The sequence below is a fragment of the Hippichthys cyanospilos genome, chromosome 2, assembly GCF_059441005.1.
Source record: "Hippichthys cyanospilos isolate Australia breed blue-spotted pipefish chromosome 2, RoL_Hcya_1.0, whole genome shotgun sequence".
In the NCBI taxonomy this organism is placed as follows: Eukaryota; Metazoa; Chordata; class Actinopteri; order Syngnathiformes; family Syngnathidae; genus Hippichthys; species Hippichthys cyanospilos.
The window spans coordinates 28,313,165-28,341,128 of NC_142370.1; the positions used below are offsets into that span (position 1 = coordinate 28,313,165).

Consider the following 27,964-nt stretch of genomic DNA (forward strand, 5'->3'; position numbering starts at 1 on the left):
GAACTTGGGACTCTGAAATATGAAGCGGATGCGCTAAACACTCTACTGTACCACACATTCATTTTGTGAATGGATGTGTTGTAATAGAATTGCTCATTTTCAATTGTCTTGTTTAGAGCAGTGAACATTTCTCAGGAGGTAGTTTCCCTGTGTGTGAAACACAGAAATGTGAATAGAGAGTTGAGATATGTGTCATAGTGGCTAAATGAGATGGCAATAAAATGAGAAATAAAAATCATACAGAAAGTTGGCAAAGGTACTCACACTCTATACTTACCATTACAAAACATAGCCTACAGATTTTGTAATACAGTGATCTGATGTCAAATGTAAGGATTACTAGTCCTTACTCATCGATTCTCAAGAAGCTGAAAACAGTACCCAGGACTTTATGAAGAGCTTGGTTACCTCCCACCACGATCAATAATTACTTTTATTTAGGAACAACACAAACATTTCACTTTGAAAACAAAAACACATTTTATCATTTAAGAGTTTTGTGCCAGAGATCAAAGCAGGGTACAACATGCAGCCGTACGTACTTTTGACCACCGAATGAGCATTCCACACAGCCATAGACAGTTTCTCTCCTTTGTTGGCCCATGCCGCACAGGGCACATGGCCCCTTGGGGATGTTGTGTTTGAGTAGGTTGACACGTGTATGGGAGCTTTCTCTCAGGTAGGCAGTGGAAACATCGGTCATGCTGGCGGCTTTCTCGTAGTAGTCGGTCATGGTGTCATCCATGAAGGTATCAGAGTGAGTGAGCTCTTCAAATGTTCTATCATCTGCATAAACAAAAAGCCCAATGTCACTATATGGTGGAAGACTGAAGCTCATGGTAGTGAACACCTGCTCTGAAGGGATTCCCGTAGATGATGCCTGACAGGAAGCGACGTAGTCGGCCCATGGAGAAGTCACCAATAAAACCACCCAGCTGCTCCCTGATTTGCTCCTGTTCAAAACCACCTTGAGACCCCGGTGCAACACAGATATCTGATACAGCAAAATAATACATAGTTAACTTACTTAAATAGACTGCCAAGCTTTTAATGCTGGTGTGTCAAACTTTTCACATCAAGTAGCATCTAAAATATTTGTTCATTTATGAGACAGAGGTTTTATTGCTAAGAGAATATTCAATATAATTGCAAACTGCTGTAACTTTGTGTTGAATTAGGAATCATTGTACTTGTACTTGAACATGGGAAACTTAAAAAAACAAAAACAACAACCTTTGATTCATTAATTTCACTGCTAAATGCTAAATAAAAAAAAAAAAAAAATTGTACCTAAATTAAAAGGTGGGCAGTTCATCGGGACTGACTGACTGTCTGTAGGTCCGTCACTGAGGAGCAAAGTTTTGTCGATGGACCCCCGAATGACTAAGATCGACAGAACAATTAGATTATTTTAATCCATCGCTGTGATGGTCGCCACCTGTTGACTTGTCACTGTTGGTAATCGTTTGGGACCTCGCCCAGTCAAATCTTCCAAATTTCTGAGAAATGGTTAAAGTGCCATATACTTGGGAGCATGGAAGTGTACATACCGTCTAAGTAAGTAGCAAGCATTTCTCCATGCTCCCAGGATTAACTGGCTGAGAGCTAGAGCATCGGCATGCAAGATATACTATTAAGATGAAAAGCCTCCATAATATACTGCTCTGAGCAAAACTTTCTCTTTTTTGAAAAGATGCGGCATGACTGGCAAGTCATTGTGCTACATTTCAGAGTCATGGTTTCATGAACAGAATTGCATACTGCCTAAAATCTTGCTCAGCGCATTCATTGCATTGATCCATAGTAAAATGTTTAGAATTAAGTATTGAAAGATTTTTGTGTTATTTTGCTTCTTAATTATGAACAAAATGAACAAATTGCTTGCACATAGTTAGCAAAGCATGAGGTCAAATGTGGATTTTGTGTAATGCAACTGTCACTTAAAATGTTTTTTCAAGCGGTAAAATGATTGGTTGAATGTAAAGACAGTAGAGGTTAATAACTCTTTGAAGCACAATAATGTTTCATGATGGACATGATGACTTAACTCCAGTGTAATTCCATGGTTACACAGGGTCGGCATTGTGTACCTGTGGTTTATTGTGCCGCAAGATCTTCGACTTAATTTGGGTGATTAATGTGAGGACTGTAAAATCTAGCTTTTGCTTTATGTTCAAAGCCAAGCTGTGGAGATTACCGCTTAACAGTATTTTTCAGAGATTTCATTTTTTTAGTAAGATGTTGGAGGTTTTTTTTGTTGTTGTTGATGACGGACATGATCGAAGAATGACAGATGGAGCGACGGACCGACAAACTAGAATTTTTGGCTTGAAGGCATGGAGAACAAATGACAAAAGCGCGGCGGGGCACCGACCTCTGACATCAGACGGACCAAGAAAAAAAAAAGTAAAATACCCACCTCTGATAACAAGCAAATTCATTTGAAGCCAATATATTGTACTAACATTTAGATACAACTTAACTCTACCAATACCATGAGAGGGGTACCATCTTTTGAAAATCACTGCTGCACAGCATTTTATGCAAAAAAAAATGTCATCATGGAGATGTCTTAGGTGTCAACCACATGAATTGTTTTCATGCGGTCCTAAATACAATACTACCAAGTACACACATTTCTAATCCTTGAAGTGACCTTTCTGCTATATTACTTAGTAAAGTACAGTATATGTGTTTGGAAGGTGCACCAGCGGGCTTGATTCCAACCTGTATCTAACCTTTCTTACCGAGTCGCCCATCCAGTCGAACAAACAGCTCGCATACGCTATAGGCGATAGTGGTGTGAGCCGGGATAACAATGGCTTTATCTCGGCCTTTTGGGTTTCTGCCATCGTCAATCTGAAACTGCATCAAAACACATGAACGTCATTTTAGTTCATTTGCTTCCTGTTCTGGAAACCTCAGTATTACATGAATACTGCCCCATAATTAAATGCCTTCTAACAGAATGTTGAGAGGATGTTGAGTTAAACTAAACAACGTCAGAGACTAAAAAAAAAAAAAAAAAAGTTTTTTTTTTTTTTTTTAATTACATTATCCGAATAATTGCATATCCGAATAAGAATTGCTTGGGCTCCGTTCAAGTCAAGAAAAATGTGATTTTCAAAACTTTAGTAGCATGCAGAATTACTTTAGTGGTATCAAAAGAATCTCAGAATAAGATATTCTTTTTTTTTTTCCTGTACAGTTCCCTGGTTGAGCATTCAATTTTTAAAAAGTATCATATTTGTTTTCAAACATTTTCAAGTTGTTTTTTTTGTAACATGTATAATAGGCATTGTACAGCCTCTAGTTGTTGTCTGAAAAAGACTGTCTGAGGTTTCAGCTTACAAACGTCACATGACCAAATGCCAGGAGATAGGTGAGCTGCTACGCTGTCGTTATCGGGAACCCTTGGGCACTGTGATTCATTTTCAGTCGACAACAAGCAGCACTAATAGCCAAAACGCTGTCCCCGGAGATGAAAAAAAAAGGAGTGTGCTCATTTTGTTTCATAGCCCATGAATGCTATATTAATCAGAATATCATGGTTAAACCAGTGGGAGTGCATAGAATATAATTGTATGATTGTATTTTTACCTGACTTCCTCATTAAGTTCAGTGCTAATGTTCAGAATGTGCAGATGCTTTATAACCAATTAATCCAACAATTCTTTCGGTCATGACCCACAACTCGTGGCCATAGGTGAGTGCAGGAACGTCGATCGACCAGAAAATTGAGAGGTTTGCCGTTACTGTAAACGGCAACTCCGGAGTGGAAGAGAGTCCAACCCCTCTCGAGAGGACCGGTACCAGAGCCCAAGCTTTGTGTGGAGGCGAGTCCGACAATATTTAGTCTGAACTTTTCCGCCTCACACACCAGTTCCGGATTCTTCCCTGTCAGAGAGGTAACATTCCACGCCCACCTTTGGCCACCGCCAAGCTTACGTTGCATTCAGCCCATATGGCCCTTCCCACAGACGGTGAGCCTATGGGAAGGGGGAGCCACGTTACTGCGCCAGCTGAGCTCCATGGGTGCAGGCTACCAGGTGCTCGCCAATGAGCCCCAACCTCCAGGCCTGGCTCCAGAGGGAGGTCCTGGTGACCCGCGTCCGGGAAAGGGACAACCAGATCCGATAATATCATTCATCACTAAGGTTGAATGGTCCGTGTCTAGTCTAGTCCCTTATTGAGGACCTGTTTGCCGTGAGTGACCCTGCCTGGGGCATTAAGTCCCAGAGAACTTAGCTCCTATGATCATTGGGACACGCAAAGCCCTTCACCACAACAATGTGACAGCCCACAGAGGGGGCCAATCTAACCAATCTATAAGTACAATAAAGTAATCCAAACCATTAATTTAATAAGAATCGATAAGCCTCCTTTTTTTTTATCACCACTTAAAACCACTCATGCTATTGCATTTTCATGATTGTTGTGATTGTTGTACTTAAAAGGAGTTACAGTAACTATTTTTGTGATGGAAGTTGTAAGGTGTAAAAACCTTGACGTACAGTATTCTGGTTGAGGAACCAAGAAAGTCTTTCTCTTTTGTTTTTATATGTTTATATGTAAAACTTTCTGAAATGTATTTTAGTGTAGGATTTCATTACCCTCATGGTAGCTCCCCTCATGCCAGCATGAACCGTCAGAGAACACTGGCGAGTTGTGCGGATGCTTTCCATGACGACACATAGGACACTCCATCCACTCTCCCTAGACTGGCGGACCAGGCAGTGTTGCACATCCACTTTCCTATAACAGTTCATTTTCAGTACTGTGAGTGTTTTCTACAAAGTCTTAGTTTAAGTGTAGTATAAGTGTAGAATAACAATCATTTATTCAGGGGAGCTCTCGTCTCATATTATCTCAGCCACAAATTGGTCAAAGGTCATTAGGATATATGTTTTATCTTCAGTTTAGGTAAGAAAAGAATGTGCTTTTTGTTGACGATATACGTAACGTATCGGCCCACGAGCCTCACAGGTGTAATAACCGCTTAGGTGGAATAGGATTATCATACTGTATGTCAACAAAACAAAGAACTGAAAGTTCAGATCCATAGAATGTGAATGAAAGTAATTTGTGTAGTGTTATACCTGGAGTTGAGTTCCCGCAGTAACGTGGGCACTTCCACCTCATGTTTGGTCACAATGCCAAAGGAAGCTTTGACAGCCACAGAGTCGGAGCCGCTTACATTGACGCCCACGTCATTGAGGAGGTGGTTTCCAAGGCGACCGTTGAGGGCCACGTCCGATTTGTCCTCATAGTTTAACAACTGATAAGAGGATACACCTGAAGACAGTTCAAAATGAGATCATGGTCATGATCAACCTGTGGACCGTTTCCTCTCACTACATATACCTGCTGTGATCTCCTTCTCCCCCACCAGGATATCTTTGAGGGAGAATGCAGTGGAGGCATACTTGTTCTTCTTTTTCCAGAAACGCCTCTTTCTCTTCCTGGTGACAAGGCTGAGGGGCTGGTAGCGGTCTGCTTCACTCAGGCTTGGTACAGGGATCAACCTCCCGGTATCTCCCACCTGCTTGACAAAGTTCTTGGTGGCCGCTGCAAACATATCAAATGGAGGACCAGCAGCTGAAACTAGTCCAGCATGCTCATCACTGTGTCCCTTCTCACGCTGGCTGTTCAATAATGCAGAGTTTGTAAGTTAATACGTGTGTTCACCTGGTCACCATAAGGTGGCAACTTCCTGTCACATGATGTGTGTTGTGAAAAAAACAATTATGGAGATTTTAATTGCAATTATATTGCAGGGGAACATTTTTTTGGGGGGTGGGGGGGGTTTGATGACATGCGTTCTATATACAGTACATGTGGGCAAACCATCCCTCTTTTGTGGTTCACTTATGATTTGACATAGACAGAAATAGAATTGGCGCTTATTCTCTGTGTCATTTCAACATCACTTAGGGGGGGGGGAATATTTTGGCTTTTCCTTTCCTTTCCTTCCTTTCATTTCAGATCTTAGTTTTCTGAGGGCTTAGACATTGTACCAATCCCGCAAGCAAACAGGCCTTAGTTGAATGTTTTTTTGAAACACAGAAACAAAGTTATTAATTTAATAAAACATCCATCCATCCAGCCATCTTTAAAGCCACTTATCCTCAAAAGGGTTGTAGGCTTGCTGGTGCCTATCCGAGCAAGCTTCGGGCAGTAGGCGGGGGACAATCTGAACTGGTTGCCTGCCAATTGCAGAGCACACAGAGATGAACTACCATTTATGTACCCAATCACACCTAAAGACAATTTAGTATGTCCAATTTGCCTGCCATGCATGTTGGAATGTGGGAGGAAGCCGGAGTCCCTGGAGAGAACCCACACACACTCGGGGAGAACATGCAAACGCCACACAGGATGGCAAGAGCCAGCTGGATTCGGACTTGGGTCCTTTTAATGGTGAGGTTTTCTTTGGAATTTCTTTACAATAATATGTTCTATCCGCCCCCCTACTAGTCTAAAGAAGGTATACTGATCAATACTGTGTTTGCATAATACGAACTAGGCAGTAAAATCTACCTTTTTTTTTTTTTTACCTTGGGGACAGCCATTTTTTTCACTGTCACTTGATTTTCACTAAACTGGTTTTGTTATCACCCAATTGGGCTGAAAGGGTCAAAACTAAAACGTCAAATAGAAATACAGTTTATTTTTACTTTCAACTACTCAAAATGCTAGTGGCATCAGCCCTATCCATACATATGTACATTTATATATGCCTATTTTTGGAACATACGTCCCTTTTATGGACAATAATCCCAGCAATTCGATAATAGCAAAAGTAACTACAGTGTGCTGCATATATATATATATATATATATATATATATATATATATATATATATATATATATATATATATATATATATATATGTATATATATATATATATATATATATATATATATATATATATATATATATATATATATATATATATATATATATATATATATATATATATATATATATATATTATTTTCTATGCACTCCCACTGGATTAATATAGCATTCATGGGCTATGAAATATATGAAATTGAAAGAGGAATATTTTAGTTGTCTTAGTATTGAGTATACAGTAGAATATTGAATAAGTAAAAGAACAACAGAATACATGTATGCAAATGTCCAGACAGATCAAAAGTAATTCTGTATTCTCAAGCTGCGTAGGATGAGATAAGAAAATAACCTGACACATTTAGTTATCCGCACAAGGCTTTCCTTCAATAATATATCCATTGATGCAACGTAAGCATGATGCATGATAGAATTCCAATCCTGCAGATTTCGCTGGCAGGAATATTCGGATACTGTATAATGTTATGTGTTACATGAAATAAAATGTTTCCCAGCAGCAAAATGAAAGCTTTCCTGCAATATTTCGTTCTTGGATCAGGGGAAATGCATGATAAGTATGTTCAAATACGTCCAAAATTGGCAATATTTCTATTTTTCATGGCAGTAAATGAGCCTGACATGAGCTAAATTTGATATCTGCAGGGCGTACCGTTCGATCTCCTGTTTGCAAGCATTTAGAAGGGACGGCTAGATGGCAAATTGAAAGTCAACATGTTTTAACAATCTATCCAATATTTTACCCTCCAAGCGTTCATCAAAAATGAATAAAAGCCTAAATTGGGTCTTAAGCCCGGGGCTTAAAATGCGATCACATTTGCTCAGCGCTCAGGTGATGACCAATCACTTGTTTTCTGAGTTAGATCATGTGACACTCGCAAGGTGAGCCACGATTGGTTGTTTACTGAGCGCTGAATAATGAAGGTGTCATTCTCAGTCAACCGCAAGAGGCAAAATGACCAACCCCTGAGATGGAGAAAAATAAGTCTTTTATTTTGCTCAATCCTTATTCCACTAATGCAATATTAACTTCTTACCCTCTCCATAAAACATTGGAACACCCTTATTAATCTGAGCATCTGATAAACTGGCATCTTGACTATTATGAATTATACACCAAGAGGATGCAACCTACATATGATGACAAATCAGAATTTTGGACACACCTTCTCAATTGTAGAATGACAATGTGTGTCCTAAACTTTGACGTGTTCTGTACTTACGGTGGAATGTGAGATTGTATGTGCACATCAAAATTAAGAGCAAGCAAATTTCATCAACGTCAATCAGCCAATGTAAAGAATTCATTAAATGTTGATGTGCTGGATCTTGATACATTTCCGCAAATTTGGGTCAAAGATTCAGAAAGATTACATTTCTTTCTTTTTGGTGAATTATTGCAAATCTGGGTCAAAGGTTTTTTAAAAAAAAATGTTTCTTTTTTTTGCTTTTCCATCTTTCAAAATTCTTATTTGATCCGGGAGGATTTTCATGCAGCCTTTAATTATGTGCGTTGTTCAAAGACCCAAGTGGCGTCTGTCGGCGGAGGTTGGCCCTCAAGTGGAACGAAAAGCGCTGACGAAGAGGGAGGAGGAGGTGGGAGGAAGATGCAGTGAGGAGGAGGAGAAGGAGCCCAGCTCATCCGGGAGTCCGGTGCACTCAGGGATATTCAGATCTTTCGGGCTGGATGCTGTAGCTCGGGGTCGGCCGCTTTTGAGTGTGTTTGTGTGCGAGGTCCTTGCATGCTTGGCGTGCAGAGATGGACTCCTCTGCGCACATGAGAATTACTGTACTCCTGGCTGCCATCTCCCTAATTCAGGTGATTACTGTCTCCTGCCAGGAAATCCCCAAGAACGGTGAGTATCTTCCCTTCTTATTCCAATGCTTGTCTGCGTGGGTTTTCTCGTGGCATTCTGACTTCCTCCCATATTCTTAAGACATGCATGATAGGTTAATTGAAGACTCTAAATTGTCATTTGATGCAAAAGTTGGTTGTTCTCCATATGTGCTTTGAGATTGCTTGGTGACCACCAGTCCGGGGTGAAGTCCATCCATCGGCCAATGTGAACTAGGCTCTAGGTCACCAGCTATGCCAATGAAAACAAATATAGGTATTAAAATGTGGATGGATGGATGGATGGATGGATGGATGGATGGATTTATTAATGGATGAACTAATGGGTGGATGGATGGATTTTTTTTCCAGTGGTTTTTAATCCAGTTTTTGATAAAGCATCCGTTCACATAAAGAGGATTTATACTCTTTTGTTGTCATGATTATTATTTTTTTTACATTTGCAGCGGGTCTTCCTGCATCACACTGATGTCATTTATGATGTAATGTAAAGAAAATGAAACATATTTTTTTCTAATAGGGTAGATAGGGGAGGGGAGGGGGGGTGTCACAGGCCTAATTCTCATCCAATGGGCCATCACTCCTTAAAGGGGAAATAAAACAAAATGTTCTTTACAGGAATATATTTCAACCCAACTCAATATGGCATCCTGAATAATACTACGCTTGTGGAATATGAATTCAAGCAGAAAATGTACCCATCTTTATTCATCTTAGGGAGCGGCCATTTTGCCACTTGTCAACTGAAAAGGGCAACTATTTCTCAGGCCTTAGGTAACAACCAATCATGTCTCACCTGTTTTCCAACTTTGGTCATGTGACAATTACAAGATGAGTTGTGTCTGGTCGTTACCTGAGCCCTGTGTAATTCTGATGTCAATTTTAGTCAACAAAAAATAGCAAAATGGCCGTCAGCTGAGTGGGATAAAAACTTTTTTTTTTTTTTAAACAAATATTGCTGGTTCCGTAAACACATTACCAGAATGCAGTGTTTGGACTAGTGGGGCCACATTGAACATATTGTAAAGAACATTTTTGACTTGACTTCTCCTTTAGGTTTTCCGAGTGGCAGTCATAACTTTGACTTTTTTTTCTTTTTGAAGAAGCCTCTTATGTGATGTGCAAGAATAAAACAAAATTTAAAACAATTTGGGACAAAATAAAAAGCATGTGTTTTCTTCTTCTTGGGCACTTTTTGTTCATTACAAATATGCCAAACCGGAGAAAAACAATACTTCTTTGCTCCCACTGAGTCCAGTATGTGCTCAAAGGAGCTTGCAAGACAGCCGTTCTATTTCAGTGCGAGGTCGGCTTCCAATGAAGGGGTTTCGAGCTCCACTCCTGTAATGATGTGGCCTAGTGGATGGGACAGACAAAAGCAGGCCACTAATTTTGGTCAGCCTTGGGCTCAGAGGCGCACAAGACACACCCTGAGTGAAAGGATGCTGAATTATGCTCTACTGAAAGAGACAACTTTAATTTGCTGATTTAACTCATTGCTTTTTTGTGCTGGTGGAGGACAGTGTTTTTAACTGGTCTTCCAATATGTTCGAAAGGTTTACATAATATTGGCCTGTAAATATGAAATTTAGGGTATTTCATTACCTAATGTAGTGCCAACATTTGAAATAATAACACAAGGATGACAACATGTTCTTCAACAGTTGGCCAAATTATTTGCCATTTCTAGGCATATCTTGAGAAGTGACCGAATAGAAAGTGTGATTCACTCAAAACACACATACTGTCTTAGAGATTCAATGCTGCAAATAGGATTGAAAATAATCCAAACGTGATACCTCCAAATAGATTTTTGGTTCTGCACCAAAGGTTGCAGAAGACTCCTGCGGGTGTGGCACCCCCTCCCCCCACCCCCTCCAAAATAAAAGACAAACCACACGTTTCAGGCCAAAGCCAACGTATATAACTTTTACTGTGGTTTACCCTAAAATAACTGCTGCTGGTGAGAAGGAGCATCTTGCACGGGGAGAGGCTTCACCACATAATTACAACCCAGATGGAAAGGCTCACAAAGACTGCAGCAGGTGGCCAAAGTCTGGACAAAACTGGCCCAAACAGTTTCTAGATTTTAGCTCATTCGACCATATAGAACAGTTCACCAAAAATAGACATTTGCATTAAATATCCCATAAAATCAATGCATACATGCAATAGAATTCTATGAGGAATAGATGGCAAGATTCATGCACGAAGGAGCTGCTAAAAATCTAGTCAGACTGATGGTTGTTCACTTGGTGGATTCTTGTCATGATTGTACATGTTTTGAACCACATCTTAATTGCTCTTTAATCACTAAGTTCCACCATACACAACGGTGGAAATTCCCAATAAAGTTAATTGTCGAGCACTTTCTCTGTTATTTTCTGGAGGTGCATTATGGGGCGGCATTGCTTGGTGGTAGAGTGGTCATCTCCCAGCTGAGAAGCTGTGGGTTCGATCCCCAGACCATCAAGACAATGTCAAAGTGTCCTTCAGCAAGACACTGAACCCCTAGTTGCTCCAGATGCTGTGTCATCAGTAGGTGAATGACTAGTTAATGTAAGGCGTTTTGAGTACCCAAGGTAGAAAAGCACTATATAAATCGATTTACCATTATGTATTAAATCAATATAAAGATCTTAGTAACACAACTTTACAAACGATTACTTTAAGCATACCCATGAGCAATTTAATGGAAGAAATTTTAAATTAAACCCCACATTCCCAAAACACGAACACTATCTCATGCAATATTACCCTAATCTGTATCGAGCCAATCCATCCTAAGCTTCGATAAAACCTTGCTGCACACCACCAACAAAAAATGGCACAAAAATATATGCATGCTAAAGAATCTGGTGGTCTAGTTTTACTCAGAAATTTACCTAGAGTGGATTTTTGAGCCTGTTTAATGACAAACATGACAAATTGCAAGTAGAAAATTAAGTTTAATGTACCCTCTGGTAGAAGCTTTTAACCTTTGTGCCCGTGCCCATATGTTGCTGGGATAGATAAACAAACATTGTTGGAAAATGAATAAAGTGAATATGGGCACCTTTTTGTCGCACCCCTATGATCTGTCTTGCCACACCAGTGTGCCACAGCATCCTGGTTGTGTCTGATTTGGTGGATATAACTAGGAAGGATGGTTTTTTTGAACCTCAGAGGCAAAGTGCATATCCCACAACAACACAGAGATTTTACACAGTTCTTGCGAACACATTTAAGCTGTGCAAACACATTTTTGTTTGAGCTATGTCTTTAATTTGGTGATTAAAGCTGAATGTTTTCCTTTCAGATTAGAATGTGAAAAATTTAATTTTAAAAGATTTTAACATTAATACAACATGGCTGGTTGTTTTTGTGAATGACTTTTAAAGTACATTTAAAAGGAAGTACCATCAATGGAAAGTGGATGATGTCTGGTGGCATAGGACAAGCAATTCAGCACAAGCTATACTAAATCCATCAAGAGTAAAATGCAACATATACTGCAACGCATTCCCTTTTATTCATATGTGTTAGTTAAGAATTAGCTATTATCTTTGGTATTGTAACTTCCAGGCTTTCTGATTGTTGCAACATCATGTAAATGTATATCTTTTTTTTTCAATAGTTTTGCTATTTAGAGTGTTAGCCACAAATTCCTCGATAAAGAATAAAGAAAAACATGTTCTCGTGTGAAGGATCTTAAACTGCTTTTCATCATTTTACCTTTAACTGATGCCCTGATCATTTTCATTTGGTTGTCAACTAAAGTTCATTCATTCATCATTTTATTCTGTATTGCTTCTCTTCATTACTGTTTTAAGTGAGCTGGATGAGGTGACTTGATGAGAGGCAATGTACACGCTGACATGGTAGCCAGCTAATCATATAGCACATACAAAAAAACAACTATTCACTCTGACTTAAGACTGTACAATGAAAGGAACAAGCATGTTTTCTGAAGTAGGAGTACCTGTTGAAAACACAGGCAGGCATGGGGAGAACATTTAAACTTCACACAAAAAGGGAACCGAAGATTTGCATTGTGGATGTCAGAAATGCAATGCCTGCATAGACCCTGAGCTAGTTACTAGGACACCAACCATCTGACTCTTATATAAATAACATTAAAAGCTGCACATTTGACTTCTTCCAAATAGACACGTGTGCTGACAATGGACAAGTTTATGGCAACAAAGAAATGTGGAGCCCTGAGCCTTGCAGGATCTGCGTGTGCGAGTCCGGCACCACTATGTGTGAGACCGTGGTCTGCGACAACCTCGGTGACTGCACCCAGTCGATGACTCCGGAGGGCGAGTGTTGCCCAGTGTGCATCACTCCCACTGCCAATCCCACGGTTGACCCTTCTGCAGGTTTGTGTGTAAGCTGTGTCACTTTGGCAGTGTTTTCCAAACATTATAGAGCCAAAGCACATTTCTAGAATTCTCAATACACAAAAACAACTCAAAAGCATGCTTTATGTTTCCTCTGCCGCCAGCAAAGAATAGGATTCCTAGATGAATAAAGCTCTCGTCGTCGATTGTGGTACTAAGTTCCCATGTGCCAGATCCCTCCTCGTGTCTAAATGGAGAGCCCCTACACACTTTAGCGTACTGTAGTTCCTTGACAGTAAGAGGCCACAAGATGGTGGAAAAACACTTCATTTGAATGAATGAAGCTCCTCTCAAATTCATAGCTGGCATCCGTATGCTACAGAAGACTCTTTAGACTTTGGTATGAGAACAAACACAACACTGAATAAATTAAAGGGTCAGGTGGTGTCAAAGAATAAACGGGTTGGCTTTTTACTGCAATAATGATGCTCTCAACTCACTTTGTTCAAATTCGTTGCATTTACACATGGTATGTTATAGGCCAGATCCCATAATTGCCAAAGTAATATTTCAATGTTTTTGGAAACAGCAAAAAAAAAAAAAAAAAAAAGCGAAAAGTATTCTGAACACATCCTCCATAGAGCTCTTCAAGAGACATGGTCTTATACCTTCTCCAAGTCTACAAAACAAATGTAGACAGGTTGGATGAACTTGAGGACCCTTGAGCACCCTTGAGGATCTGCCAATGGTTTAGAGCAGGGGTGGGCAATTCCAGGCCTCGGGGGCCGGTGTCCTGCATGATTTCCTGTTTTCTCTGTCAAACACACCTGATTCAAATGATTAGGATTATTCTCAAGATCCAGCAGAGCTTGTTGATGAGCTAATGATTTAAATCAGGTGTGTTAGGGAGAGAAAACTGGAAAACATGCAGGACATCGGCCCTCGAGCCCTGGAGTTGCCCACCCCTGGTTTAGAGCGAGCCCACTGTTCCACAGCTGAGAGGAAAACCACACTGCTCCTCCTGAATCCGTTTTGACTCCACCCCTGAATAGCCCTTACCCGGGAGGCTTAGAAGTATGATCACTCTATATCGATACCTTCTTAAAAAGGGGGACCATCGCCCCTCCGTCTACCAATCCAGAGACACTCTCCACAACGGCCAATTGATGTTATACAGGTGTGTCAACCAAGACAGAACTACAACATTCAAAGTCTTTAAGAAGTGCCAGTGTACACAGTATTAATGGTGAACTGCTTCCCCCTCCTGAGACGTTGGAATGTCCTCAAAGACAAATGAACAGAAGTCATACCCCATGGCCTCACCAAACTCCTCCCACACCCGAGTTTTTGCCTCGGCAACCACCCCAGCCGGTACCTGTCAGTTGCCTCGGGTGTCCCACAGCCCAAAAAGGCCCATTATGGACTTCTTCTTCAGCTTGGCGCCATCCCTTACTGCGGGTGTCCATCAGCGGCTTCAGGGATTGCTGTTACGACAGGAACGACAACCTCATGAACACAACTGCGATCAATCACCTCTGCACAGTACATGGCTCACTCTCCAGCGCACCCTCCAAGGATCCTAAAGGATGGGTACTCTGAACTGTCATTTGGTTTGATTGGTCACAAAAAACAGTCAGGGCCTATCCCCCTACCAAAGGCAAAGGGAGGCTACCCACTGCTCTCATCCACTGGGGTGAACCCCAATGTACAGGTGGAGGCATTATGTATCCCCACTCCTGCACTCACTATTCTTAAAAAAACTTTATTTTCCAAAAACTTTGAAATATGACTTACGTAATCATCCTATATGACTGATGGTATACTGTATATGTACTGTAATTCTGCCATCTTTTGGAAGAGTATTTCATTTTTCTGTCAGTCATTACACATCAATGGTGTCGATAGATGTACATACTGTAGGTACTTGCAGTGGTTGGGAATCACTGCCCTATGTTGATTATATCCTTGACTCATTTTGCATTTGCTGCTGCTGCAGATACCATGGAGAAGGGGGGCTCAAGCTGTGAAGTGGATGGTGAGATCTACGCTCACAATGCCATCTGGAAACCCGCACCATGCAGTGTGTGTGTTTGTGACAATGGCGTGAGCATCTGCAGTGACGTGCAGTGTGAGGTGGTACCTAACTGCCACAAGGTGGTGACCCCGGAGGGCGAGTGCTGCCCAGTGTGTGAAAACCTGGCCAGCGCCACCAGGCATATTGGTAAGGCCGCAGGAATCGATCTGTAGTTATGCAACCTACCCAATATCCGCAAGGATGCGCTGCTTTGTACTGTTGAATCATTCATCACTAACTGCAAAATACCTTCCCAACGAAATGATCTTTTTTTTTTGTTTGTTTTCCCTATGTTTTACGACTCTCCTCAAGCAATCATGGGTTATAGGGTAAGTCATGATATTCTCATTTTCGATACCATTGAAGAATTATAGAGAAAATGGGTGGGGTTACATCACATGGATATATACCTGGAATAAAATAGACAGCCTTGAAAATGCTCAGCATCTATGATTTTTTTTAAAATTTTAATTAGGTTGTAGTTGATTTTAAAAACAAGCTTTCATACTGCCTAAATTTCAAATAGAAAGAGTATTCAGAACATTTAGTAGGATAAAATAAAAAATGATCAAGATAACAAAATTGTCCATTTTTGGGGGGGGGGGGGGGGGGCGGGGGTGGGGGGGGGGTGTCTCAAGTTCTTCCAGACTTATTGTAGATGTGGTAAAAGTAATATTCCAAAATATTCAAGTACTTGAAAGAGATGTTGGTGTAATAAAGCTAAAATTCTTTCTTATTCAGGGACAGAAAGGTGAACCAGGTGATATTCCACAAGTAAGTTCTAAATTGTGATTTGTGCAAATTCAAGGATAATGTCGCTCATTAGAAATGTGGTGACATGATACTTTCTTTTGTTCAGCTGGTGGGAATCCCTGGACCTCAAGGACCTGCAGTGAGTTTTTTTTTTATTAGATAACAGTATCAGCAAGATTACAAGTTATGTGTGAATTTAAAAATGGATGTATTTGGTACATTTCCATTCTAGGGTCCCCCAGGTGCCCAGGGAAGACCTGGACATAGAGGATTTAAAGGCAGAAGGGTATGTCGGTTGGGACCTTGAAATTTGACCCTTAGGATAACGATTGGTTCAATCACCTGGGAAAGTGATAAATAATCCTAGTCTTTGTAATTGCATCTGTTATTGCTTTAATGGTTCACATAGCATTAAAGAATGAAATGTTCCTTACCTTTTATATTGTGCTTTATTTAAAGTCTAATGACAAAAATGTTCATGTGAACATTTTACTAAACAATCTACAGGGATTCCAAGGGCCTCCGGGTTTTGATGGAGAGCCTGGCATACCCGGAAATCCAGGTGAGCCTGGCCCCCCAGGCTTTCCTTCCCTTCCTGGGGTGAGATTGCTTCTTCATACAGATTTTCATCATAGACAACCAAGAAAACGAATCTCAAAAACACCCCACAAAAAACAAAACATAAAAAAACCCAATAATGTTTTTTTTCTCTTTTATGTTTGTCAATCCAAAGGGAAACTTTGTTTCCCAAATGGCTTCAGGTTTCAACGAAAAATCAGCTGGCCTAAGCGGAATGGTGTCAGGATCAAGGGTGAGTACAACCCAATATGCACATGTGCCATTTTATAACGCGGCCCACAATCATTTTAATTGTTACTGTTTCAGGGTGAAGCAGGACCACGAGGCCCTCCTGGAGCGACCGGAGCACCAGTAGGTTTGGCGCACGCATAAAATATTCAGGAAAATTATAATAAAACAAAGGGTGCCACGCCCATTTTGCCACATCGCCTTTACAGTTTCCCTCGGAGGAACATTGTTTAAATTACGTCAAGACGGGATTCCTTTTTTTTCGACAGTAGCTTTAAAACATTGATGTGTGACAGGTATGATTAGCTAACATTACCTGCCTAATCTTGTTCAGGGACCACCCGGTGGCCAGGGACTCCCAGGCGAGGTTGGAGAGCCAGGACTTATGGTAATGTCATCTTGCTGCCATTCTGAATTTATACCAAAAAAATGTATGGATGAATGGATGGGATCCATTCAAATGTCTCCAACTTTGATATTTCCTTGTGTTTTTCTTAGGGTGAACCAGGTCTTCGAGGACCAGAAGGGTTGCCGGGAAAAAGTGGTCCTGATGTCAGTGAAATATCACAGCCAAAAATCATTCATCAATTTGTTCAATAATTCCATTAGGCCCTGAACAATGAAGACGTATTTGATTGATGAAAACTGTGGTTATTTAAATTATTATGCATAATTATTGTTTTTATTTGCTCAGGGGGAGCCTGGACCCACTGGTGCTCCAGGAGAGCTTGGATTTCCAGGATCAGTGGTAAACAAAGAATTCTCACGAGCACTGCTTTTATGACATTGTTTTGATCATCTTTGCTCATCTTAAATTGTTTCATCTCCTAAGGGTGCACGAGGGTTGCCGGGTAGTCCAGGAGTTTCAGGTCAAAAGGGTCACAAGGTACAGTATATTTCCAATTGCTTCTTTAAATTTTGTTTATGTTTTTGGGTATTAGTGAAGACCTTGTGAATTTCTGTCCAACAGGGTGAGACAGGCATTTTTGGTTCTAGAGGTGAGGTCGGTCCTGCCGGTATCAAGGTAGGAATTCAATATTGATAACAAAATCCTACACCGGAGTCAATGTTGTCAAAATTTCATTGGCTAATTGTCATTGTGTTATGCAGGGTGCTTCCGGTACTCCTGGTGCCATTGGTGCTCCTGGCCCAGTGGTAGGCTACACAAACAACAAACATGCCACAATTTTTCATCTGGACATGTATTGAGAACTCATGTTCTTTTAGGGCCCACCAGGCTTAGTGGGAGAGAGAGGAAGAGCAGGCCCACCTGGTGCTGTGGTAGGAACAACCTGCCAGCATATGCTTATTTGTAGCATCCAAATTGTTGCAAGATAGAGACATTTGACCTGTGTCTGGTTTAGGGGAAACGCGGTGCAGCCGGACATATTGGCAAATCTGGTCCCCTGGTAAGTAAAATTCATTTCAATGTATGTCATTATGTGAACATTTTCCAAAGCTGGTGTCACTTCACTGAGTGTCAAACTTCACATAGTAATGAAGATGATATCGTTCAACCACAGGGTCCTATTGGAATCCCTGGCGTGCCAGGCTTCCCAGGTGCCCCAGGACAGAAGGTGCAGTGTAGTCTGCCGTTGAAATCTGATGAATAAGGTTAACCGGTCCGTTTAATAACCCCTCGGAGGATACTTTGAAACTCCCCAGGGAGAAGTGGGACCTATTGGTGTGAGAGGAAGCCCAGGTCAGCAGGGACCCAGAGGAGACGCTGGACATGTTGGACCACCAGGGCCCACCGGACAGCAGGCAAGCATTCACAGTGATTTGTTTAATGACATGAAAAAATGATGTTGTTAGTTGTAGTTGTTAGCAAGCATGTTATTGTTTGTGAACAGGGAGCCGTGGGACCTGATGGAGCGCCAGGAGCCAGGGGGGCAACCGTAAGTTAGCAAACTAACAAGTTCTCTTTTGGCATCAGTGAAATGTGTTATTGAATCGGTGGCTTCTGTCCAGGGCCTAGCAGGTGTCCTTGGTCCATCTGGACTGGTTGGCCCGATTGGGCCCCCGGGACCACAGGGAACCACCGGAGCTCAGGGACCAAAAGGCCAAGATGTAACAACTTAAAATTAGAAAAACTACATTCTCTATGTCTTTTGTCATTTACGTAGAGCGTCATATTTTTTACAGGGTGACGTCGGTGTGGCTGGAGTAAAAGGAGAAGCTGGACTTAAAGGCGAAAGAGTATGGAAAACTTAAAAATGCTTTTTTTTTTCTTTTTTTTTTTGCGGATTGGAGCACATACTAACCTTGTGTGAGTGCAACTTGTTATCAGGGCGATCATGGTGCTCCAGGTCTGATCGGCCCCATGGGCGATGAGGGAAAGCGTGGCCCTCGAGGTGATGCGGGGTCTGTTGGTGACCCAGGACCTCCTGGTGAGACAGTGAGTTGTCCCAGTATGTTATAATACGGAAGCTTTATTGGCTAAGTGGTTGCAAGTGTCAACTGCAATGGCAAACATTGTTCTAGCCCCATTATAGGCATACCATATTATTGTATGGATTTGTTACAGGGCGCCCCTGGAAATCGTGGGTTCCCTGGCACGGATGGTTTTCCAGGTGCAAAAGTAAGTTTACTAAATATATTCAAGACCTTTGAGTTCCCTTGAGACTTTCCAGACCCTAAGGGTTATCGAGTCTTTCCAGAACCAAAACAAAACAAAGCGAAGTGAAGCAGCATCGTGTCTCTATTTTCTTCAAACGTGCAGCGCACTTCATGAATAAATCTGCTCAAGCTGTTGGTACATTAGTATCTGACCCTAAAACGTTGTTTGCTTTGCTTTTTCATAAATCAGAAAGATCATTCAAATAAACCTGCCTTCACTTGGTTTGCCTTATAAGCAAAGCAGATCACCATTGTATTTTTCCTCATCTGTAACATTTTCAAAACGTGACATCTTGCTGTCAAAGGGAGCTCAGGGCGAACGAGGACTGCCAGGCACAGCAGGCTTGAAAGGTCCCACAGGAGATATGGGACGACCTGGAGAGCCCGGTTTAACTGGTGCTCGGGTAAGACCTTTTTAAATACACACTTGTACATTAAGCCTGTAGGAGCTCATTCGTTGTTGCATAGCTTTATCTCATCTTTTGTCTACCAGGGTCTGTCTGGAATTATTGGTGCTGAGGGAGAAGAAGGAAAACTAGGACCACAGGTTTGTAAGAATTCTTTTGATACGTTTCTCTGCAACCACTGCAGCATTTTTGAACATTTCATACTGTCTTCTTTCAGGGCTCCGCTGGAGACGACGGCAAACCAGGCCCAGCTGGTTCTACAGGAGGTCGAGGTTTAGCTGGACCCATGGGCATTCCAGGACCAAAAGGCCTTGCTGTTCGTTTGTCTTGAAAAATAGAATAATTTTGTGTAATATTCATGAGAAACCATCTTCTTATACAATATAGCCGATACTGACTCCTCTGTAACTGTTAGGGTGATCCTGGGAAGAATGGCGAAGCTGGAAGTACTGGCTCACAGGGTCAAAGAGTAAGTTATTTTCTGTTAGAAATCAAAGAAAAATTTACTCTCAAACCAGTTAAAGGACTGAATCCATGATCAAACACAATAAATGTCCTTCAGGGAGTAAATGGAAAAGATGGCGAGGAGGGCGCTGCCGGTCCAGCTGGCCCAGCGGTAAGTGGCTCATTTATCATCTGAAACCTTGATAAAAGCATGCTCAGGTTACATTTAGTAATATACATACAATATTTAGAGAAAGAACAGGAGTATATAAAAGGTTGCAGAGGATTGGGGAACTGAAATGCAGCCAAAACCAAAAACATCTACAGATCAATATTGGATAAAACAAGCACATTCCAGACAAATTCTTAAAAATTATGAATATACCAGTACTACGACTACTACTTTTACTATTACTACTGCAACAACCAATATTAATAATAATAATAATAATAATAATAATAATAATAATAATAATAATAATAATAATAGTAATAATAGTAATAATAATAAAATATAACCTACATGCAATATTATGTTTTTAAATTGGTCTTTGTATGAATACAATAGTTATATGGCAGTTTAAATTAGAGTTCGTTCCAAGTGTCTAACTGAATATTTCCTAAATATATCTGCAAAATGCTGCTCACCTTTTCTACTTTTCATACCGTGTGCTCTCATGCAGGGTCCTGCAGGGAAGAGAGGCGAGCAGGGACCACAAGGACCCATTGGGTTCCAGGTGATACACCACTACTAAAAACTGATGATTTGACCCTATGCATGAACTTGCTTTTTGATATTAGTGTGAATGTTTTTCAGGGTTTGCCTGGTGTGCCAGGCCCACCCGGTGAATCTGGGAAACCAGGAAGTGAGGTTTGTGAATAAATTAGGCATACAATACAGCTCCCTTGAAAAAAAGTATTACAGAATGTGTTAGTATTGACCCACGAATGAAGTATTTGTAATATTGTGCTCAGGGACTGAATGGTGAGGAAGGCTCTGTCGGAACTTCAGGATTGAGAGTAAGTCAAAAGTTTTTGTGATGCTTCTACATTGTCTAATTTGAATCCACTAGCTGTACATCATGAAGCATTACTGTCACAACAGGGAGAAAGAGGTGCTCCTGGTGGAAGAGGCGAAACTGGACCTAAAGGACTGCAAGGACCAAAGGGTAGTCCAGGTAGTCCAGGCCCAGATGGATTCAAGGTATCAGAGGGATAAATGCTACTGTTTCCATGTTCAAATTATAACGTTTGTTAATACTATTAATCTGTATTTGGATTTTTTATTTTTAGGGAAAAGCCGGTGTAAAGGGAGCTACGGGAGAAACAGGAAGTCCAGGACTTCAGGGTATGCCAGGGGAAAGAGGCATCCCAGGATCCCCTGGACCTAAAGGGGATGTGGTAAGTGATCCTTGCAACTTCAGCCCAATTAAAGTCATTTCAGTTTATGAAACCTGAAGTCAAAATGAGAATCTCGTTCAACAGGGATCTGTTGGTGATATGGGACTTGAAGGCAAAGCTGGAGTAGATGGAATTCGGGTGAGTTGTATGTACTAGATTTCTCAAAGATTAATATTCCTATTCTGATTACTGGTTTCAACCATCTTAAAACATGATTGCCATTTTTATGTTCATTTTTTAAAATCTCATTAACACACATACTGTGTAAACTATGTATTTGCTCAGGATGTGTCGAAAAGGTGAATGTACAGATTGTTTACAGTATTAAAGATGATACAAAAGACAGCTGCGTGCTGGTATTGGTAAACCCAATCAACAATGGAATGTCACTGATCAATTTGGGAAGTTTTGCAAACCTGGTTCACAAACGAGGATGGTTTCCTTTTGGTTTTGTTGAAACCCCATACCCTGCTAACTAATGAATGGCAGAAGATGTGAGGCTCTCTTCAGAAAGGTTTAGATTGAGCTGATGCCCTTCTCTTTTCTGCATGGAAAAAATGGACTCAGATTGTTTTCAGTCTACGGTCTCTTTGTACTGATAATTCCTCAGCCCTGAAAAAAATCTACAAACACTACTGCTCAACTAGTTTTATTTTCTACATTATACAGATTGCTTGTTCTGATTCTTACTGTGGAGTGTTGGCTGTTGCCCAGTGAAGTGACAGTTATATTCTAGTTCAAAACAAGAATTCTAAACAATTGGCCAAATCACCTTGAAGAAAAACCTGAGTCAAAGCAATTTCAAATTACAAACAAGCATTAAATCTTCAGTTCCTTGATCGATTATTTTTAGTGTATTGTTAAGTTGAAGAATTTCAAAGTGACCTTTGTATTTGTATTTGTGTGTTAAAGGGTGGGTCGGGTCCAGTGGGACCCCCAGGTGCAGTTGGAACCAACGGTGCTAAAGTAAGACTTGTTGATAATTTGCATCAAAACACAACACTGACATTCTACAATTTTGATTTGATTGAATTGAGTAAAGTAATGCAATTTTTTTTTTTTCAGGGCGAGCCAGGATCCCCTGGACCCAACGGACGCCGAGGGACAAGAGGAGTACCTGTGAGTTAAACACTTTTGTCATCAGAATTTGTGAAGAACATTTCTGCTTCAGACTTTCAAGTATGTGCCATTAACAGGGTTCGGTCGGTGAGCCTGGTGCAACTGGTGCTGCCGGTTTCCCTGGACCAGCTGTAAGTCACCGGATCAAATCATTCTATCAAATACAATAATTGGTCTAAACTGCACATGCTTCCTTTTTGGGGGGTATTCTCAGGGTGCTGAAGGTCAACCTGGGGTGAAAGGTGAGACTGGGGAACCAGGCCTTAAAGGAGAGGCAGGACCACCCGGACCACCAGGAATGGCTGGTACACCAGGAGTTCAGGTATGCATTACCAACAGAATAAAATGAGAGACATATCATAATTTTTCTTAAAACAATTCCCAGTTATCGTAAAATTCCCTATGTTTAGCATTGTAAAAGTTAGTCTACCCCTCCCTCTCCTGTGTGGCCAAAATAGAGTAGGATTTGTTGCCTCAGATTCGACTACTTGTCGTGATCCCTGAGTTTACAAAACCACAACCTGTAAATTCACAAAAGCCCGCTTAAAGACATCGTTGACTTCATAAGTTGAACTGAAAAAACTGAGCCAACCCTGCTGATGCTAAAATCTGTGCATCTCAAAAAACAAAGTTTTTTTTTTTTTTTTTTTACTTTAGCTTGGACACAGCATGAAAGATGTTCTCTTAGTTTGAAGGAATTTGAACATTGCCCAGCCTTGTTTTCAAGTCATGGTAGAAGAAACATGATGTGCTGGTGGTTATTATGGAATATGTGACATATAATATCAATGTGGCATTCAGTAAGCCATTGGTTTAGATTTATTCAATTCATGTAATAAGTCATAAGTCATTCCCTCCTGCAAAAAAAAAAAAAGGAAAGAAAAAAAAAGTGTTACTTGATGTATTAATGAAGATCTATGTTTCAGGGCCCGGTCGGTCTTACTGGACTCAAAGGTGGCAGAGGAACGCAGGGTGCAGCGGTGAGTTGACTATAGTGCCACCCATCATGGTTCTATTGAGGATCTCAGCACATCCGTTTCATCTTGAGTGTACACTTCCGACAGGGTTCTCCTGGTTTCCCTGGCTTGCCTGGAGGTGTCGGTCCACCCGGTTCTCTTGTGAGTCCACTGGGATGATAGTTCTTTTCTAATTTGTCAGTTTTGTAATTTGCCATTTTACATACATGTATGTGCTAGGGTGCTGTTGGAGCAGATGGGCTCATTGGCCCAACTGGAAAGCAGGGTCCCCCTGGTATTCGTGGGGAAAATGGGGCCCCAGGACTTCAAGGTGAGATTGGCGCTCCAGGCCCAGCAGGCGAACCTGGAGAGAAGGGTGAATCTGGAGAGGATGGTTCTCCGGTGAGTCTAAAGTAGTTTTATTAAGTAAATTCTCACCAGTTGCACATACTGTGGGCAGTATTTTATTGGGCTTGTGTTTCTCTATCAGGGTCCTAATGGGCCTCCAGGACCTCCCGGTGCCACAGGACAACGAGGCCCTGTTGGGCATCCTGGAGTAAGAGGAGAGGGAGCCATGCCAGGCCTGCCTGGTCCTGCGGTATGTAAAAATCACTCTGCAATCGACCATTCCAAGTAGGATAAACCATGATTACAACTTATTGTTTCCTTTTCTTATACAGGGTTTACCTGGAAAACCAGGAGCTCCTGGAATTCCTGGTGGAAAAGGTCCTCCTGGTTCAGTTGGGGCAGTGGGTGCCACTGGGCCAAGTGGAGATGCCGGCCCTGAGGTTGTTGGGTTTTGCAAGAGAGTATGCCAAAATTAATTTCTATGAGGGTGTTTGTTAACTTTGTGTTCAATCAGGGCGTGGCTGGTGAAGAAGGACCTCCAGGAACAGATGGACTCTTAGGGGCAAGGGTAGGTTTAGTACACACATGACCAGGCATGTGGCCAGACACCAGTAAATGTTCATCAATGCTGTGTGAATTTACAGGGTGATCGAGGTAATCCTGGGCCCGAGGGTTTGGCTGGAGGCCCAGGTTCTCCAGGAAATGAGGGTCCTGTCGGACCTACGGGTAGTCCGGGACCAAGTGGCGAAAGTGTGAGTTATACTGCTACAAATTAAAAAACTTTACTGGTCACACCGGTGTCATCGGCATATGTTCTTTATTCCAATGGCCTCCATTTTCGTATTTTGATTTTAGGGCACCAAAGGCTCTCCTGGACCCCATGGAGCACCAGGCGTGCGAGGCAAAGCGGTTAGCATCTTAGCAGGGTCTCACCTTTGCTGTCATCAAACAGGATATTGAATTTCCTTTCAAATATTTAGGGCCCTCAAGGACCACAAGGAGAGAAAGGACCAGCAGGTGAACAAGGGGAGAGGGGACAGAAAGGTCACAGAGGTTTCACCGGTCTCCACGGTTTGCCGGGAATTGCTGTAAGTGTATTTTATATTTTTGCATGTGTCTATAATGGCATGAAATAAATGAAAACCGTCAAGCGCTTTTTGTCCTTCAGGGAGCTACTGGTGATACAGGGGTTCCAGGTATTGTTGGACCGGCAGGACCAAGGGTAAGCTGCAGAAAACACAACTGGGAATACTTACTCAACGGAACTAAATAATTTTATAACTGCACAGGGTCCTCCAGGTGTGGTGGGTCCATCTGGGAAAGAGGGGAGCATGGGCCAGCCCGGAGCAATGGGTGCACCTGGAAGCAGGGGAAACAGTGGGGACATCGGAGTGCAGGTAACACATTGATACAATGTTGATCTGTCTTCCTGTACGCTAAGACCTCGTGCTATTTCCTTTGTATTTTCAGGGCCCTGTGGGCGAACCAGGACCTCCTGGGCCTCCAGGCCCGCCTGGACCTCCTACTGCAGCAGTGAATGATTACTTTGCAGCCCCCATGGATTTCGATGAGCGTGGTGTGCCAGAAGCTGTGGAGTTCTTTAAGGATGACGTGGCGGCTGACCCTCTTCCACTTCCAGATTTGATTAAAGATGAGGCTCTTCCTGATAAGAGTCCCATCATCGTTCATACCACTCTGAAGATCCTCAGCAGACGTGTTCACAACATTCGCAGTCCAGATGGCACAAAGGAGAACCCTGCAAAGACATGCCAGGACATCAGGCAATGCTACCCAGAAAAACCAAGTGGTAACAGTCTTCTTTTCAGTATAATCTAAATTAAAAAGAATTAAAAATACTCTTACTCCCACATAAACGTATGTTCTGTTTATCTCCAGGAGAGTACTGGGTTGATCCAAACCAAGGAAGCACTAAAGATGCCATCAAGGTCTTCTGTAACATGGATAGTGGCGAAACCTGCATCGCTGCCAATCCAGCCAATATTTCCCGCAAATCCTGGTGGACAAAATCCACCCCCAGTGTCAACAAACCAATTTGGTTCGGAGCCCAGATGTACGGCGTAACCCCAGTAAGCCGATGATGTTATTATTGCCGTGCACTAATATTACTTTCTTTACCTTCTTTTGGACACTATTGTCCATGATGCAATGTTTGGAAATGATAGGCTTACCACTTCCTGATGGTAGAACAAAGGAGACTTTTGCAAAACTAGACTGACACTGTGTCAAAAATTTATGCGGGATTGCACTGCAACATGTGCCCGAAACTTTTTGTTGTTGTTGTTGTTGTTGTTGATTTGTCTGGTTTCTCAAAACAACAAAATGCATTCAATGCTTTTAATGCATTTACTGTCATTTCTTGTATTAGTCAAGCAACCCCTTACTGATCATATTAACTACAGTATGTCTTTCCATCTTGTCTGTATTGTGCCACCATCATTTATACTGCTTGGTGGATACTGAAAATGCATATTAATAAGTTGAACGGGTGTGGCTCTAATGAGATCAGTGGTACTTTACGAGCGTTCTTGCAAATTAATGTTCATATGTGGGTAAAACCATTTCAGTTCCGCTACGGAAGCAACGAGGAGCAGCCAAACACGGTGGCAGTTCAAGTGAAGCTCCTGCAGCTTCTTTCCAAAGAGTCCCGCCAGAGTATCACCTACCACTGCAAGAATAGCGTGGCTTATAAAGACAGCAAGGGGACCATGAAGAGAGCCCTGATCCTAAAAGGAGCCAACGGCCAGGAGTTGAGGGCGCAAGGCAATAACCGCCTTCGTTACACCGTCATTGAAGACGGCTGTGTGGTAAGTCCTCAACAGTATGACGACCAAAACATTAGAGATGGGAAAAAAAATGGTTGGTTTTGTGTCTCCTTTCTACGCAGAAGTCTAATGGCAATTGGGCTAAGACAGTGTTGGAATACAGGACTCAAACCCCAATCAGGCTGCCCATTGCAGACGTAGCACCCATGGACATTGGAAAGGCCAATCAGGAGTTCGGCCTTGACATTGGACCTGTGTGTTTCTCATAAAACACAATACCAGGAGGAATATTTGTGTGTGTGCGAATTGTAGAAAATGACTCCACTTCTCGCGAGCGGTCTCAATGAAAGTTACATCATTGTTGTCACTTAGCTGGAAAAGACGTGTGACTGGTAGAAGGCCAACATTATTTATTCATCTTGTCTGTGAAACTTTCATTATAGTCTTTGAGTAAAGGCGTTTCCAACAAATGCCTCACTCTAAGAAATAAGATGCCTTACTTGGCATTTGGATTAAATAGAATAAAGACTATACATTTCAATACAGAACATTCACGTTTGAAGTTTTCACGTGTAGTTCTTAATCTGGATTGAATAAAGTCGTCGATGCCAAATCTAATTCTGTTGAGAAACATATTTAGTATTTCGAACCAAAGGTTTTGTGTGTTTGACTAAAACTCTTTTAATTTCACCTGTAAATGCTACAAGCTTGACTGTAAATTTGAATTTTTTTGTTTTTTTGTTGAGAATTGATTTAGAATAAATGTCTTTTTTCCCGGGGTGGCTGAGCTCATTCCACACAATAAAGCATGAGAATAAAATATTCATTGATTGAACGCTTATCGGGCAGCAAACTACTCTCAATGTAAAGTTTTTCCTCTAGGATGCACCGTTCATTTGCAGCAAGCTTCAGTCTATGGCTCCACCCCACCGCCTCCAGGTGTAGAAGTAGATCCTCGCTGGGTGGATGAAATGTAAGCGACCAGTTCACAAAGTGTGTTTCGTTTAGGCCACAGGTGATCCACTTGTAGCTTGAGGACACATGCTGACATAGCAGGCGTTCCCTCAAATCTCAATGTGTTTAAATGTTGTGCTGTGTGAACGAACACAAAGAGCTTGAACGGAGGAAGGCGTCCTTCCAGGAAGAATAAGGGCCAAAGTTCAGCCTGCACATGTTTCTGGGTCGACCACACCACCTCACC

At 41.6% G+C, this 27,964-nt stretch overlaps 2 protein-coding genes and 2 long non-coding RNA genes across 4 annotated transcripts; 3 read left to right on the top strand and 1 right to left on the bottom strand.

Moving 5' to 3' along the window:
* Positions 1-484: 484 nt before the first annotated feature.
* On the bottom strand, positions 485-5,578 carry pjvk (pejvakin). Its single transcript, XM_088408561.1, has 6 exons — positions 5,365-5,578; positions 5,100-5,295; positions 4,614-4,755; positions 2,748-2,865; positions 851-994; positions 485-786 (listed from the first exon to the last, which is right to left on the bottom strand). The coding sequence occupies exons 1-6, from the start codon at positions 5,576-5,578 to the stop codon at positions 485-487; spliced, it is 1,116 nt and encodes a 371-aa protein (XP_088264687.1).
* A 9,622-nt stretch (positions 5,579-15,200) lies between these two features.
* LOC148428127 (uncharacterized) lies at positions 15,201-16,019 on the top strand. The gene is made up of 4 exons (XR_015863939.1): positions 15,201-15,273; positions 15,439-15,455; positions 15,868-15,900; positions 15,986-16,019. It is a non-coding gene; the product is annotated as an uncharacterized LOC148428127 (long non-coding RNA).
* A 1,635-nt stretch (positions 16,020-17,654) lies between these two features.
* LOC148428128 (uncharacterized) lies at positions 17,655-18,451 on the top strand. The gene is made up of 6 exons (XR_015863936.1): positions 17,655-17,710; positions 17,797-17,841; positions 17,914-17,967; positions 18,051-18,095; positions 18,210-18,263; positions 18,352-18,451. It is a non-coding gene; the product is annotated as an uncharacterized LOC148428128 (long non-coding RNA).
* Positions 18,452-18,488: 37 nt separating this feature from the next.
* Positions 18,489-27,541, top strand: LOC148428129 (uncharacterized). The gene is made up of 35 exons (XM_088436129.1): positions 18,489-18,584; positions 18,658-18,756; positions 18,832-18,885; positions 18,977-19,084; positions 19,214-19,267; positions 19,611-19,709; positions 19,799-19,852; positions 19,930-20,028; positions 20,128-20,181; positions 20,275-20,328; positions 20,840-20,893; positions 20,974-21,027; positions 21,132-21,176; positions 21,262-21,360; positions 21,450-21,557; positions 21,642-21,695; positions 22,470-22,523; positions 22,623-22,676; positions 22,754-22,807; positions 22,891-22,998; positions 23,603-23,656; positions 23,741-23,794; positions 23,873-24,034; positions 24,123-24,230; positions 24,313-24,420; positions 24,495-24,548; positions 24,625-24,732; positions 24,836-24,889; positions 24,961-25,068; positions 25,149-25,202; positions 25,270-25,377; positions 25,451-25,787; positions 25,877-26,067; positions 26,566-26,805; positions 26,886-27,541. Exons 1-35 carry the CDS (start codon positions 18,489-18,491, stop codon positions 27,030-27,032), a joined length of 3,342 nt encoding a protein of 1,113 aa, XP_088292255.1. The 3' UTR covers positions 27,033-27,541.
* The last annotated feature ends 423 nt before the right edge of the window (positions 27,542-27,964 follow it).

Excerpts from the sequence above, each read along its gene's own strand:
- pjvk (XM_088408561.1), bottom strand. The coding sequence starts at position 5,578 with ATGTTTGCAGCGGCCACCAAGAACTTTGTCAAGCAGGTGGGAGATACC. Across the intron at positions 5,296-5,364 it reads GGAGAAGGAGATCACAGCAG|GTGTATCCTCTTATCAGTTG; the intron begins GTATATGTAGTG and ends AACTGTCTTCAG. Across the intron at positions 787-850 it reads CGGGAATCCCTTCAGAGCAG|ATGATAGAACATTTGAAGAG; the intron begins GTGTTCACTACC and ends TTGTTTATGCAG.
- LOC148428129 (XM_088436129.1), top strand. The coding sequence starts at position 18,489 with ATGATGTTGTTAGTTGTAGTTGTTAGCAAGCATGTTATTGTTTGTGAA. Across the intron at positions 19,268-19,610 it reads ATGGTTTTCCAGGTGCAAAA|GGAGCTCAGGGCGAACGAGG; the intron begins GTAAGTTTACTA and ends TTGCTGTCAAAG. Across the intron at positions 21,177-21,261 it reads TCGGAACTTCAGGATTGAGA|GGAGAAAGAGGTGCTCCTGG; the intron begins GTAAGTCAAAAG and ends CTGTCACAACAG.